General features: G+C 41.4%; 1 protein-coding gene across 9 annotated transcripts in view; it reads right to left on the bottom strand.

The window, feature by feature from the left end:
- DYNC1I1 (dynein cytoplasmic 1 intermediate chain 1) overlaps positions 1 to 16,700 on the bottom strand; it is a 186,548-nt gene that overhangs the window by 29,365 nt on the left and 140,483 nt on the right. For all 9 annotated transcript variants that reach the window (XM_059482963.1, XM_059482994.1, XM_059482986.1 and 6 more), the window contains 3 exons: positions 14,488 to 14,601; positions 11,544 to 11,677; positions 8,995 to 9,139 (listed from right to left, as the gene is read on the bottom strand). In XM_059482963.1, coding sequence (XP_059338946.1) covers positions 8,995 to 9,139; positions 11,544 to 11,677; positions 14,488 to 14,601 — 393 coding nt within the window. The remainder of the gene's footprint in view (positions 1 to 8,994; positions 9,140 to 11,543; positions 11,678 to 14,487; positions 14,602 to 16,700) is intronic.

The raw sequence follows: 16,700 nt of genomic DNA, 5'->3' as shown, positions 1-16,700 counted from the left end.
TTGAAATATTTTGAAATATCAATATTTTGCTGAATCCAGGCTCACTGTTTCCCTTCTGAGGGTGCCACTTAATCAGGCCAACTCAAAACATGCAGACAGCATAGCAGAAATGAAAAGCTGCTGGGAATATTGAGTCAAATGCTCATTAAATTGGCTTTACTCTGGCCTTGACCTTTCCCCGATCAATGGTGTCCTTCTTGGGACACCAGCTATTAGCTGTTTTAGAGTTACTCGTCCATGCCTCTTGTGGTGAGGTGAGGAGTTCGGTCCTCTGCTCTGTATAAGGTTCTACTGCTCTTGTAAGCCTCTATGTTCTCTCTGTGTTTGTATGGAGTCAAAGAGGCCCTGGTTTTCATTCAGACTGACTGATCTCCACAGGAAATTTGCCAGTTCTGGACTATCATGTTTCTCCCAAATCTGTTTCCTAATAGTTACAGTGATCTAGGATAATCCAATAGCTCCTGCTTGGATGCTATACATGTGGGCCTTGACTTAGTTCAGTTCATGCTCATTTTTTAAAAGTCACAGCATTCCCAGGAACTGTTACTAGATGTCATAAATCAGAGGCAGTAGTTACAGGTACATATCTGATGGGTCAGCAAAGCCTGTCTGCATTCTCTACAAAGGGTATCATTATCCTGCAGACCCCAGAACTATACAGCTCACAATTTGTAGCTTGCTCCACCTTTTCCAGGACCAGCCAGACCTTTAAAGAACGGCAGTAGGAAAGCAAAAGGGTGATGTTCAGCTTTAGCCACCCAATGTCACTGGCTAACTGAGGCACCTGAACTGAGTTACATGAGTAAAAACTCCTTTACCTGCCTTAAAGTTTTTTTCTGGCAGTCAGTTTCAGTGCTGGATTGCAGAACTGAGTCCTCTGGGACTCAAAGAACATTTCCCTGGGCTGTGACTTATCTGTATGTTGTGTCACTTCACTGTCAGATAACTACTAGGTCAGTGAATCAAGTCTAAACGGACTTGATTGGCAAGATAACAGGCTTAAGTTTTAGACTCAGAAGTTTTAGAACAGGGGGAAAGAAATGAGTGTGGAAATGATCCCTACACTCTTCACAACCCTTTTGTTTAAGTGCTGTAGTATTTTTACACTGATTGGGCTTTGGCATTCTAAAATTTGCAGACAAAGCAGAAAACTGTTCACTTTTAGAATTTATTGTTCTTGCAGAGATGCCAAAACTGTTGCCTTTCTTAATTGTCAATAATAAAGTCCCATATTTTTGCATAAACATGTGGGAATTATTATGGATAGAAGAGGGGACAAGGGTAAGACCAAAAGGAAAGGGGCTATGAGAGCAGACCAAGTCTGGAGATAACCTGATGATTACATTTTTTGTGGTTTCCTTCAAAATCAAAGCACCACAAGTGAGTATAAAAGAAGGAAGCAAAGGAAAAAGGTTTGATGATTGGCACAGGCGGTTTTAATGAGAAATGATCTTAATGTCTAATACTATGGTATGAAGAAAAAATAAAAGAACTTGGAAAGTCAGACAGCACTTGTCTTTTGAGAGCATCAGAAATTCAAACAGCAGAGCTTTTGAAATCTGTGGATATAGCCTAGAAGCTAGTTTTACTGACAGGTAAACTCCTTATGTGGTTAATCCTTCTTAACTCTTTAAGTACTCAGCAGAGGTGCAACGCACTCTGGCTGTGCTGCTGTACTTCCAAAGTTCTCTCCTACTGTGCCTTTCCACTTACCTAATGGAAAAATACCTTTTTATTTTCCAAAGAAAAAAAAGCAGAAAGTATGGCATTCTTCTTTACCACTGCATATTTGCACATTACCACTGCATATTAGCTGCACATTTATATCAGACTCACTGAACTATTTTCATTGAGTTTGATATAAATGTGTGTTAGTTGATGCCTACTGTAAATTCAAATTATTTAGAAGATTTGCTTGCAGTGGATGAACTTTAAAAACATCAGAATGCATGTAAGGCAGACTGGCTTACAGTGTTCCCCAGCTCACATTTATCCCTAGTTCCTGCTGGCCAGGCTGGTGTATTCTTGTTTCTGCATTTTAGATCATCCACTTTAATTCCTGATCTGGAGCCCCTTTTACTCCACAATTACAAGAGTTGTGCCGATGGGTTTCCACTCTGTGAGGTTTAATATTCTCTGCTTCATTAACCCACATCAAACTGCAGACAAGTGCAGACAGCAACACTGGAAAAGCCTATACAGGTATCTGCCATTTGTTCTGTATTTCCTCAGACTGCTGACTTCATTGCTAAATGGTAATCACGTTTTCCGCCTTTTATCTAAAACATGCTCTAAGCAGGACAGTACTTCTTTCTGAACTACTAACTATGCACTTGTGTCAAAAGACTTCCTTAGAAATACTATTGGTTTTTTTTTGGAATGTCTAACTGCTTCTAAAAATGGCTCAATTTCTTTTAGGAAGCTCAAAACACTACAGAAAGTCCTACTGCCCTTGCCTAACAAACTGATTCATATTTTCTGTAGTTCATACTCCTGCCCTTATATTACTATATTCCTGGATTATTTTTCAGAGAAACACTTGAGGGACTTGCTGAAAATTATAAGCAAGGCATATTGATGGAAGAATCACCAAGTCCTGTCAGAGGAAACCACAGAGTGAAACACTGAAGGGCAGATTTGGTCTTCTACCTTCAGCTGTCACTCCCTGTTTATATCCCACACAGGTGGGACAAGGAAGCAGAGCTGGACAGTGGCTGAGATGATTTGGGAGAAGCTGGATCGGTGCACTAGTGCTTTCCTGCCATGCAGGGCAGGCAGTGGCACGCACTGAGGTCCTGCACGTACCTCATCTGGGGTCATGGCACTGGTCTCCCTGCTTTGTGCCTCAGGATGTTAAAGAGAGGCAGTTTAGCTCAAATTGCAAGGCAAGGAGAGGAGTGGGATAATGTAGCTGTGGTTTGGTTGGATCCCACCCCACTGATTCTGATGGGAACATTCAGTATGAGGCCCCTGAAAACTCAATTTTTCTTTTTAATGGGAAATGCTGCTTCGTCGCAGGGTATCTGGCCCAGCCTTGCGTGTGCGCTCAGAGATTTGCCAGGCTTTCAATGACCCTGCTGCTGCAGCTCAGCTGCCAGGAAACAGCAGCACAGGGAGCATTGCAGGATGGCTGACACAGCCTGATGTCACAGCACTGTCTGCTAAACAGTCACGATTAGTATTTGTAGCTGCTGCCACCAGGATGCCCGCAGAGCTTTCATGGGTCAGCAAGCAAGGATTTTGAGGCTAATTATTATTGAAGATGACTCCATCTTGTAGGACTTCGAACACAGTTCCTTTTTTTTTTTTTTTTACTGATAACAAAAGTCTCTCACATGGCAGAGAAAGGATGGCTGCCTGAAGCAGGTGGGAGAAAATTTCCATTAGGAAAGAAGTCCTGGGCTTTATATACTGATAATTGTCCTGAAATGCTTCACTATTCCATGCGAGCTTGATCCTCCAGTGTAATTCTGCAACAGAGCTGTCAGTGGGAGGTTTGCATTTTGATTTCAGGGAAAAAAAGGAATGATGACTTTGTTTTGCACAGATTATATAAGCTCCTGAAATCCAATTCTGCTTTCCATGTGCAAATAGAGCTTTCACTGCTACAGCTGGATTTATATTAGGGTTTTCTGAAATACAGTTTAGCCCACTGAGTTTTTAGAACTCAGTATTTTAGATGACTGTTTTATTTGTGGGTGTGCCATTGTTCACTAAATGTATCACAAAGAAGTACCATGTTTCATGTCAGTAAATTAAGCATGTTGGCCAGCTGATTAATATTTTCCTAACACTTATCAAATATGGCTACACAGACAACTGAAATAAGGAGAAGTATTTCAAGTGAAGAACTTGGGACTGGTTTCAAGCCACCTGACTTCACTTTGGTTTTGCTCTTTAAAATTACCTAGAAAAAAACTTTTTTTTTTTTTTTTTTTTAACAGCTGGATGTGAGCCAGACCTCTGGCTCCAGAGGTAAAGGGCAAAACCTAAAAAAATCCTGTCTGAACAGGCAACTCCACCCTCTTCCCCAAGTCAGCTTGGCCTTCTGACAGAAAGTGTGCTCTGAAGCAAATTCATTCATTGCCTTGTTTTTGGATCAAACTCAAAACTCTAAACTCACACCACAGAGAGACCATTTCCATGAAATCCTAGCATGCTATTTTATCACCCTTTGTCATGCCCTATAATCAGATTAAATTAACATTTGGACACTGATTAATCAAATTATTAATTTTAATTGCTTTTATCAAAGAGAAAATAATAAGCTTTGTGTGGTAATGCATCAGTGAGGGAGACCGTTCTAGTCAGGTATCCAAAGTAAGAGGAGTGAAATTGTCCCTTGAGATAGACATTTGAGCCCCACCAAAATCAGTCAGAGGGAGGAGTAGTAAAGGAATCCACAGGATTCTGGCTGCAAATCAAGGTGCACATGTATATGTGCATGTGGTATGGGATAAAGAGGCTGATTCCTTCCTGGTAGTGGTTTGGGAAAAACCAGCATAAGAAGACAGACTTGGGAGCTCAGAAGTGCTGACACGTCTGCCAGGTAGATATGGCCTGAGGCTGCCCAGATGCAAGAAAGCCACCAAAAGCTACAGCAACTGATCATCTGCCAGACTTGGGCTCCTGCACAGACAGTGGTGGGCAGGAATGGTGGTGTCTCCAAGAGGTGTCTATAATATATGCTGTACTGTTACTTCTTTCCAGTGGCTGCATAAGAAACAAAAGTGTGAAAGCTCTACATAATAAAAGATCCAGGAGGATCCAACTTGATATGAAGAGTCATCTAAAATGCCTTGCATGATAATATGAGAAGATATGGGCCAAAAGTGACCATCAAGTAGTGCTCTGGTTCATTCTGCAACACCTTTTCCATCACAGTAAATTTGGTCTATTAAGTGGATCTGATCAGATCCTATGAGCAAGGCTTCTGGGGAAGGGCAGAGATACCTGTCTATAGCAACATCACCACTACCACCACCACCACATGCTTCTTTGCATTTTTCTAAAGGTAGGCTTCAGCTGGACCTTGGAGGAGATGGAGTTCAACTCTAGGCCAAATGAAAACCAGTGGAGTCTGAAGTTACATGCTGGTAGGAAGGTATGACAGGTAAAGTAATTTGCTCCAAGAGGCAGAACGACTGGGTCATACCCAGGTAGTCAACAAGCACATGGGCATAAGATATTCAAGATACAGGGATGTATGTGAAGGCACATAGCATAGAAATGGGAATGTTTGCTGTTTAAAATGTGGTTTCTCAAAAAAGCTCAGCAGACTGGAACAGCAGAGCATAGCAGAAGAGAAAAGCAGCATGTGAAGAGCATAAGAAAAAAAAGACAAAGGAGAGTCACAAGGAAGGCACTAGCATTGATGCACGTACTGGTAAAGCAAAACTGAGCATTGACACACAATGGGTAGTCTGTCACTGAGGGCACACATGACCCCTGGCCCCATTGGACCCTGATAATGGTGATGTGGTGGCCCTACTACCAGTCTGCTCACCTCTGAGCCTCCTTCTGATATTGGCATTGCCACTGTTACTTAAACATTAGGCAGAGGGAGACACGCGTGGATGGGGATACAGCAATGTTGTTCCAGTTACACCAATCTCTGCCCATCTGAGCACGACTTAGGCATGGGTGCAAGAGGAGCAAATGAGTCATTAGCACCTCCCCTCAGTGTAAGGATAAAAGCTAAAGAAGGCATGTGAAGGATGAAAAAGCTAACAAAATCCAGCTCTCTGTCCTCAAGGCTTTAGCTGAAATCAGGTTATGTTTTGCTATGTTTTAGCAATTCCAAGACAGCTTCCATCTCTTGACACAATATCAAAAAAATTTGCTCTCCAAACAGCAATTGCTGTAATAATAACAATACTTACGTTTCATTATTTAACCTCATGCTATTCATTCATGAGGATTAGTGTTTAATTAATTAACAACACAGCATTTCCACTTAGCACTTTACCTCTTCAAAGCATCGTACAGACACTACCTAATTAAGGGCAGAGCTCCACAGACACTTCACATCGGGACTTCCCTTTGACAGCTCTGCATCCCAGATTTGCTCACATGGTGCAGCATGAATTCAAGGTAAAGCCCTATTAACTTCATCAGTACCCAGGTAATGCCGAAGTTATCAAGCAACTATCTTTGCAAATTCTATTTCTTTTCCTGTTGCTTCTGGTTGTTTGCTATTCACACGGGGATCTAATTTTTGGCTGATGTGATGGGTGATTATATGAACCTTGTGTTAGCTCTATCTACAAAACGCTCATTCATCCGCTAGTGAAAATCTTATTCTCAGTCACCTGGTTGAACTGCCTTTAGCTAGAAAATGTGTTAACCACAAAAACATTATAAAATGTAAAGTGAGAGTTTTTAAGGGAGATGGTGCTTTCAATCCATCAGTCAAATGCCTGCTATGAAAGTGCCTTTCTTGTAAGCACCCCAGGATGCTACACAACATCAATAGACAATATAAACACAAAGCTTTTATGGTTCACTTTACAATTGGACATTGACTCTGAACCTGTGAAACAGAAAGGAATTGAATTTCATGACCAAAGAGGATAATGTGCACAGGATTAAGTAGACAACGCTGGTAGAAGCAGGAAAGCAATATGACTTCAGATGCTGATAGGGAGATTTAATTTACAAATAAGAAACTAAAGGAATAAACCAATTCCGACTAAAATCTTGTTAGCTAGCAAAAGCACTTAATACTTTATATCAATCCACTATTTTTTTTTCAGAGCCCACTGATTGACTGAGCCTTGACTCTGAGAACTGAACAAAGAGAGCCTTAAATATGTAGTAGCTCCAGCCAAGAAAATTATTCAGACAATATGGAAATAAACTTCTGATGCAGTTGAATGGGGAGAAAAAGAAAACATTCATCACAATTCAAGAACTTGTCTAGTGTCTCAGAGGATGTTTTCACAGGGCAATGGCTGGCAGGGCAGCAGCCTGGGGCTGCTGCTGCTGCTTAAACCTGCTCCAGAAGAAAGTGAGTGATCCAAAACAGCAGTGCAGTTTCCAGGTCTGAGCGGTGCTGTGGTGTGTCACATGCACATCACAGCTCGCCCAGCTCAGTCAAACAGCTTTCTCAGGAAGTCTCTCTTGCCAGACAAGCCACAGCTTGATGGATATCAGAAATTTAAATGGTTTGGTTCTTTGAAAACTGATTGTCTTGAACAAAATCAGACCCAACCATTCTGGCACTGAAATATTCCACAAGGATAACTGTGTGTTACTATCTGCAGTGTCTTTGTGCCCAAAATGTGCTGTGTTAGTGTTACTACTAACTTCTAAAATCCCAAGAGTTTAAAATAAAAATCAGGCTTTATTATCCCTTAATGCACTTTCATTTAAGCTGCAGATGAATGAGACCCTTATTGCCATATTCAGCCTCAAGCTGACAGCTAAATACCAACCCAAGACTTTTCTGTGCATGTGTGATTGGAATTCAATGCTTGCCTTTCATCTTCCCTGACTCCCCACAAATTCTTCTCCCCTTACTCAGCTTCAGCTTCAACACTCCAGTATTCCTTTGCTCCCAAGGGAAGTCACCACTGCCCAGGCCTCCCTTGTCTCACACACCAAACAGCCTATCTAGCCCCGGTGAGTCAACATTTAAGCTGTCCATGCCCTGGCTATCCTGCAGCCTTTTCTAATGTTGACTGCCTAGGAACCATCCCAGACCCATTCCAGCCTGCCCACGTCCACTCCTCTGGATTACTTCTGCATTCGTTCAGGCTGGGTCTAGTGATGTACATAGTTACATAGGAATTGGGCAAATCGTGCACCTTTCTCATTATGAGTTTCCTGAAGTGTAATGCTCAAGACAAAACCAACAGCTGTGGTCATTGCTGATTAGGAAAAGCTCCCTGTTAATTAGCACACACATTGGATCATGCCATTAACAAAAGCATTGGAAGCTACTATGGAAGCTGATTCAAGTTACCATCTAGGAACTGCTTCTTTTTCCAGCACAAGGCTGTCACGTGAGCCCTTTTGATCCCTTTCATATTTACATTTGCTGTGCATCTGTTCTAACATCTCCAAGCCCTGATGTCTTGGAGGAACACATACTGAGAAACTTCCTGACTGTGGTCAGCTTCCAGTACAGGAACTCTGCTGGGTGTAGCTCAAGATGTGAAACAAATGCAGGCATAAAACCAACTTGGTTAAGGCAAGAACCTGACATTTGGAAGGCAGTTCTCTACTCTGGTGTATAAAAAAATAAATTTAGATTACTTATAAAATTAGGATTTTACATCTTATTGTAAATCTGTATGATCCATCAGGTTGGTCTGTTTAGTCTGTCCCATGGAGTGTTGGGGTTTCAAAGTTTCACAGGACTGTGCCATTTCTGCTGTTCTGCTCTGTCTCTGAAAGAGGTCACGGGCAGATGGCCACAGAGTAGTCAGCAGCAGATCCCTGGTGGTCATGAATGTAAGTTCCAGCATGTCCTTCCTCCCTGCTTCCAGTGTCTAATGTCATTGGGACATTTTATACCTTTTGGCTATCACAGCTTCCTCCAGCAGTGAATTTCACAAGTGATATTGATTGCACTAACTTGTATGTGCACTTCCCCTGTTGCTTCATCAGAGGAAAGTGTTCCTGCTCCTGCATCACCACAGTGCATAGCATTAGCCTTGCAATGTAGCCTGCACAGGGAGTGCTGAATGGATTGTTTGATAGCTTGGAGTTCAAGATGTCCTCATCTCCTTGCCTTGTGAAACTGCTCAGCACTAGGGTTAATACTGAAATGAAGGCCTGCTAAAGGGCAAGGTATGCTCCAGGGCAAATATGATTGAGGGTTATTACACTAGTTGTATATTTTACTTACAATTCTATCACTATGCTCATTCCAACCACAGCTTTTCAATTTATTGGTTCTTAGGACTTGATAGACAGTATTAAAATATTTCTGACAACAGCATTTTCACAAGTAGAATTACTTGTCCCAGCCAAATTTGGATTGCTTACCTTTGTGGTCCACAGTTTCACTGTCCAGTCAAATGATGATGTGACAAAGAGATGGGAAAAGTCTATTGGACCCACTGCCATGTGACAATTGATTCCTGTGACAGGTCCTTGGTGGCCTTCAAAAATTTCACCAATGCCAGCTTTACTGCAGGGAGAAGAAGGATTTACATGCAGAGAGTGACTCACCAACTAGTGCTTTAACATAACTTTTCTTTACTGTTAGGGTCCTGTTTCCTTTTAAAGTTCGATTTAACCTGCAAATCTTTCTCCTTCTGCTAAGGACTTTGCCTGCAGTGGGGAAAATTAATGCTCAGAATTGAGCACAGGGAGAATTTCTCTTACTTCTGAAGACTCACTTCTACATACACTGTCTACTCCTGTAGATTGAAATAACATTTCTGTATAATTATAAAATTCAAAATTGTAATTATACTATAGCTTATGCCTCTGAGTAAGCCATTATCACAAGGAATAACCATTAAAATAAAAATGCAGATATGTTAATGACTTATCATGGGCAATTCTTTTTCTCTTAAATATCTAAGATAACTTTTCATAGCAATCAATCAAGTCACTAGGAAGCAAATGCTTCTTCACAAAAAGTGAAGTAATTGATCCTGTGATCAGGTATCATACAGTCATTACTTTAAACAAGGGGAGATGTGCATTTCATCAGCCAGAGGCTGGAATAGCTATTAGGAAGGAAAAGTACAATGCTGTGTAAGAGACAATGTGCACAGTTTTCTTCTTCCTGGAAGCAAATGATGCCAGATCAGTTGTCAGTGCTGTCCGACAGTGTATACAGAAAAGGGAATAATGAAATCACCCTTTTAGCTAGACGATAGAAAAATTGCCCTGTGCCAGTGTTAGTACAGTGTACTGAAAGGAGAATACTGGTCCCTCATCCAGCTGGTGCAGTGTCCCCTCGCCTCTCCTGTGTGGACAGGGTGACCTCACTGATGTTCCCCTGCCAGACCTTGCAGCATGTGCTGGAGCAGAGGCTGAGTCCTGCAGTATCCTGCTGGGTACCAAGGACACCTCTTATTTTATCCCAGCTATCTGCCACTGTACTCAGTGGGTAAGGAGAGTCCTGGAGCACTGACACCACCCTGGGTGTCTGCTGTGCTTTGACACACCTTTTTCCAGAGTGACACATGGCTCTTCACTGTGCTGGGCTGAAGGACACAGGAGCCTCTGGAAGTAAACCAGGGATGATAGCAAAAAGCTCCAGGAAAGACAGGCAGGAGCAGAAGAGCTTTTGTCAATGGTCAGTAGAAAGTTTCTAAAAAGGTTTGCTAAAAAGAGGATCTGGCACCTTCCTCCTCTTGTGAGGAACAAACCAGGCAAGTCTGAAAGTTCAGAAGTGAGAAATGCCCTTGGGCATGCCTCATTCATCCTAGCCTCCTAGGACTCATTCAAACCATGAGCCACCACACAGCCTATCAGTATTTGTCTAAATAGATACAATTTTGCAACACTGTCAGCAGTCAGGCAAAAATAAAAACATTCTAAAATTTAAAAAAACCCCATTGAACAAAACATATGTAAAACAGTATTTATAAAACATTGGGGGCGTGTAATAGAAGCCTTACAATCTTAAACCACTGTATCAATGTCTTTTTGGCCAACATAAACTCAGAATATGATAAAGTAAGAATTCAGAGAACATTGTGTACTACTGGTGGGGATGAGCTCCAAATCTGTCAGTGGAAAACCAAGATTTTGTTTTTTACAAAAGCCTTTCAACTTTCCCAGAGATAAAACTACTACTGCAAGCTAACAGAGCACACCAGCATCCTGCAGGTTTGCAGGGTGCCAAACAAGGAACTTGCAGTATCAAACTACAGCCTGGGTTATATTATGTGTGACCACAGTGTGAGAGAGCACAGGATTCTCTAGAACCCATGTGGCACACTGTGGCTGCATCTGTGTTATTAAAGGAATCAGGCCCATGGTGGCTTTTCTCTGATTTATCCCTGTGGAGACCGAAGATGGAGCTGAGAATGGTAAAAAGTAAAACAGAACAAAATAAAATAAACCATTTGATCTTGGTTGAGGCCTGATTACCCTGACACAGAAGTGTCTCCTAGGCCTCATTTGACCTGTGCAGACATAGACACCTGCATCTCAGCTAGGTATATAAACCTGTACACAGCTGTGTAAACCTTCATCTCATCTCATCTCATCTCATCTCATCTCATCTCATCTCATCTCATCTCATCTCATCTCATCTCATCTCATCTCATCTCATCTCATTGATGAGAAAGAGGTATTTCTGAGGGCCCAGCCATCTCCTCTTCTGAAAAAGGTAAAGGAAGTCAACCTAAGGGTAATCATTGCTCCCACCAGCTACACAGAGCCTGGGGTAACTGCCCCAGTATAAAAAGATGTTCAAAGTTGGGGAGCTCCTGTGCTGGTCACAGGAACATTGTTGATCAGACATTGTTGATCCAAGAAAAGAAAACATTGACCACTCTCCACACACACTTGGCTGTCTCTCATCAACACAGGTACACAATGTTTTAGAAGTACAAAATGCTGAACTTCACCTTCCATGACGACAGGCTGTGTAGACTGTTCCCTCTTCACTGCCCACGACAAAGTTATTGACATCTCCAGTTGGGAAAGCCATTCCTGTGACCGCCACTGGTTTGGACTTGTTGTATACCAGCTCCATGCTCTCCTACCAAAACAGGTTTTTGTCATTATGCTGGGATCCTCCTTTTCTTAGTCTGGGTTGTTTTTTTTTTTTTTAACTTATTTCTAAATAATACATGGAGTAGCAGGAGAGGAAGATGAAATCATTTGACCCAGTCACATTTGGTTTCTACATAAGATGTTGTAAGAAGATGCAGTGTCACAAACCAGGATGCTCCTGCCATCCCCAGTGCTGTCTGTCACACATATGAGACTGGCAGGAAGGCGCTGGTCTTTTCTGCATCATCTTAAATCAGCCAGAGATGACAGGTGAGAATTTGAAATCTAATGGTGCAGAAACTAAAGATAATACCTTAATGGTTACATTTGCCAGCCTCAGGCTTTAATAAATCACGCAATACCCTTCTATTTACATTCTGGAAATCAGTTGTCAGGAAGCACTTGCAATATCGTGTGCATGTGAGGCATTTATTTCACTGTGTCATTTGTACCTTTGCGGAACAAAATTAAAAAGTTGGGGTCCTGTCACTACCACCATTCTAAGCATTGCTTTTCAGGGATTTTCTGAGGTTACCATAAACACTCCTTCTAGACTCCACCATCAAACTACAAACCAGCAGGAATGTTTTCTGTTTTCATTTGGTAGCTATATTTTAAAGTAAATCAGCATGCCCATTTTTCCAATTGCAAATAGAATAACCATGCAAGTTTGTGGCTGTTGCAAGATGTGTACGCTTTGAGCAGATTTTGCACAACTTTTTAGTTTTTCAGCCTAAATGGTGTAACTCAAGAATCCACAAAAGTCCTGAATGATTTCACCATTTTCATTTTTAGCTATTTAAGTGGTTATGTTCTCTATGTTTAAAAGGTCTATGCTGCTGTTCTTCTAGGGCCAAAGCCTGTACAGTTTTTCTCAAAAGGGCTTTTTTGCTGCAAAGAAAATTGGTATCCCTGTGAAAGGAGAGAGATGCAAACCCACAGAGAAATACTTCTGCTTGGTTTATGCTTTTCTTTGAAATAAATTTGGTTCTATTATAAAGGCAAAACAAGGCATGGAAAATGCATTGGGAGACCACCCCATATTTCTGTAAACATGTGAGTGAGAGAGAGAAATTCTCTTAATATGGGAGAGAGACCATATATGTTTGTTACAACCTTCTGGGGTGAGATCATCATGTAGTGTCTCTGCAGAGACATGGCCATAGGCTGTGGTGGACACTCTGCTCCCAGCGCCCACACCATGACTGTACACAAGTGCTCTGGAGCTGTGTCTTTGGAAAGTTTCAGACTGACACACATCAGCAACACTTCACTCCTCCCAGTTTGAAGCTATGGCATGCAGCTTGATGTCAAGCCCTGTGCCTCTCTTTTCTAGATCACCATGAGCCATGTGCCAGACTGCAGTGTAATGTGGGGTGTGTTCTCATCCTTGTTGAGAGCCAGATTTGGAGCAGGGAAATTCCATTTGAGTAATGAGATCCTGGAACTCAGATGTTCACATATCTGTGCCTTAGACTTTATTATTCCAGTAAATGAATATGCAGGGCTGGGATTTATCTTCTTGATGTTTAGGTGAGAAACTGTGGAAGGCATTAGGGTGCCTGAATATAGTTGCCTGGGCCATTTTAGAAGCCTCCATTTCTACTGCAGAAGAGTATTGGTTTCTTACAGTCCCAGGGCACAACTACCAGCCCCACACTGTTACCTCACATGAGCAATGTGGTCGAAATTTGAAGTTGGTCTCACTTTGAGCAGAGGAGTAGATGTGATGACTTCCAGATTCCTCCTCCACCCTAAGATAGGACAGTTCCACCTCCCAGGGTGGGTATCTGAAATGGCTTTTCACACTTGGATGCGATGAATCACCCTCCAGAAGTGCCAGCCTCTCTCTATCTCAGTGGTACAGAAAACTTGAATTTTTAACTTAGACCTGACACATCAACTTTTAGATGGATCAGGTTGGGATAGAGGAGTCCCACCTCTTGTGTCAACATTGAAAAGCAAATAATTCAATAGTAATTGCACATTAGTGCATGATTAGTGGAATCATTATAGGGAGTTTCTATGCAGCATTTTGAAATAAGATCAGATCCCATGATGCTTAGTAAAAATTATATTAATTTTTTTCTAAGAAATTGTGTATAAAAATGAGTGATGTGTTGGAATAGAAAATGTACTTCTTCAGAAGATAACACTTAAAAGATGCTTTCTGTACACCTTTTTCAGCATTGGATTCTTTGTTTAGTTTCCATTATTATAATCACTAGTGGTTTGGGCAATTTTCCTGTGTTTCCTTTCATTTCTGATACAAAGGAGAGGAGGGGGGGAACAGACAATAGTAGCAAACATTCCAGTGGGGGAGAATTAGTTCTAAAACTTTTGATTTGCATTGTTTGTTCCTTTGGCTACTGAAGGCTGCCAGCAAATTAAGTTTCTGAGTTTCTGACTGTGCCTTGGAAACCTGCAGTGCCTAGGGTGTGTTCAGCAGCAGTGCAATCTAGTCCATATTTGTTAAACAATGCTGTAGAATAAGTGCAATTTATACCACAGGCGACTTCTGTAATTACCATGCTTTAAAATGGACTATTTCATTTTCACTTGAAACTGACCTATGCATTAACGTATTACAATAATTACATGATTTGTGGTAAAGGAAATGGGGTTTGGCTCTTAGCAGAGACTGCTGGAAGCAAGCTGTACTCTTTCAAGTGCATCCATTGGTTTTAGATTGTATAGGATGCAAGATTTTGCTTTTAGGAGCTATGTTCCAACTACGCAGGTATCCTGCTCTACCAAAGACAATTTTCCCCCCCATACTGGTGCAAACAAACCCACCTGTGGAGTTGAGAGCATGTCCAGGCTCCAGGAGCACATTTTGCCATCCGTAGAGACAGTAATAAGATTGTGTGCATTCTGTGTTCCAACTACATTCACACAATACACAGGATGCTGAAAACACAGAACACTGCAAGTCAGAGAGCCATACTTACACTTTCACAAACAAATTTCTAATGTCTCGTATGTTATTTTAAAGAATGATTAAGTAGTCTCACAATGCCTGGAAAATATAAGACTCAGCTTTTGCCAGACAGGAATTGTTTTGGTTGGGTTTTTGTGTTTCTTTTTCATTTAAATTTTAAGAAGTTTGTTATGGAGGTGGAAATGTTTTCAAAGTTTAATTTTCCTCATAATAAAACAGCCCAGCTGAGTAATGCTGTGAAAATACAGAATTATGTGGATGAGATTTCACCCACAGGGACATGTATCATTCTACTGATGGCTTTTGACACTGAAAATAACCAGCAGAAAGAGGAAAACTGTCCAAGCGGAATAAAAATGAAAACTTTATTCAAGAAAACAGCTGCATAAAACTTGAACTCTGTCAGAATTTGGCTTGCATGCTAAATATTTGCAAATGTACTCCAGCTGAAGAACATGAGCAAGCCCATCAATGTTCTTCAGCATTGGCCAACACACCTTTTAAAATCTGTCATTATAAGTGGGGAGTGACTAGATTTAGGGTGTTACACCTGGTTCACCATCCTGCAGTCATTCCATGGAGGCTGAATTCCAGTTAGTATGCCTAATGAAAAGTGGCCTATTCCTTTTCCAAGGAGCCTGGTAACACTTTGAGCCTGAAATGTCATCTGGTATCTGATGGTGACATGTGAGGGATGGGTCAAGTTCAGCAATCTCCAGAGTGAAAAATCAGTCAGACTGAACAATAAGATTTAATTTCCTTTGACCAGTACAAGTGGTACTGCTAAATTAAGGGTTAGAAATATACAAAAGTCAAGCAAATAAAAATTTAATTTTTCTGCAGCGTTTACCAATAAATAGAAGACCTGCATCCCCAGAAAGAAAAAATAAAATTTTCTCTAATACTTTGCTTAATTAAAGAAAATTAGGACCAACTTGCAAGAGATCCCTATGGAGCTTCTAGGCAACTCGATGTAGTGTCAGGAATGTAGCATTTGGTCCTGCTGAAAGGAATGGCAGAACTGCCACTTACATCAAGATCCAGCTGCAGGTCATCTACCCCGTCAGTGGGGAATGGCAGAAATCCCCAAGAGCTCTGGCTCACTCTCAGGTCTGATACCTGAGTGGGCCCAGTAAATGTCCCCTCTCCAAGAGCAAAAGGTGCAGCACCTGTACAAACAGTGCTTGTGCCCACAGTGAGATGGATGCTGCTGAAATAGTTCCTTGTGCTTGGAGGCAACCTGTACACACCAGTAAGTCACAAGGTCCATTTGATGCCAACTTTTTTCTCTCTCTCAAGACTGTCAGGCACTTGATTTCTCCCTGATCATCAAATGCTCCCCAACTGGTCCCTCACATGTGTCTCACACTATTGCCCTCATATCATGGACCTTCTTGCTGCTTAGTGTAAGCTAATGACCCCAGTGCTGAACATGATTACTGCATGCTGATGTGTGAAATACATACAGAGCAATTTTTTTCATGGGCTTCTGACCTCCAGTAGACCAAACAGACAGAGTAGGTGGGAGGAAGCCACAGCAAGTAGTGGAATATCTAAAATATTTAGTGGGGGAGAAAGAGTGAGCCTTGTCTTTCCAGCAGCACCTCAGTGTGTCAGGCCTGGCTTTAATCAGAGCTACCAGCCATCAATTTCATGCACAATAAAACTCATGGCAGAAATGAAAAGATGTAAAGAAAGCAGATGAAAAAGACAACCAACTGTATGTAACAGAAAGTCTAAACAGGCTCCTTCCTTTCAAAGGGTTGCTGCCAGCTTGCTTTTATTTATCTTGGAAATGAAATCATCATGCAAAAAGGTTTTGTCTTAATTAAAATTTCCTGTTGTCCCAAGTGCAGATGTGTGGTGGGTGTGAAAGGAAATTAGTGAGTAAGCTGTGGGTAGAATTCTCTTTCCTGGTGAATCCAGGCAGTAATCAGTGATACTAAATTTCAGGAAGGTTTAAGTCAGGGAAAACAACACGATCTATCTGTTTCAAATAAACAAAGCAAGAGAAAGAAAAGAGAAAAATCCTTTTTTCACATGCAGCATGAGTTCAAATTATAAAAAG

The sequence above is a fragment of the Ammospiza nelsoni genome, chromosome 1 (genome assembly GCF_027579445.1).
Source record: "Ammospiza nelsoni isolate bAmmNel1 chromosome 1, bAmmNel1.pri, whole genome shotgun sequence".
NCBI lineage: Eukaryota > Metazoa > Chordata > Aves > Passeriformes > Passerellidae > Ammospiza > Ammospiza nelsoni.
Note: the sequence above shows the minus strand (reverse complement) of the source record. Positions and strands in the feature narration are given on the sequence as shown.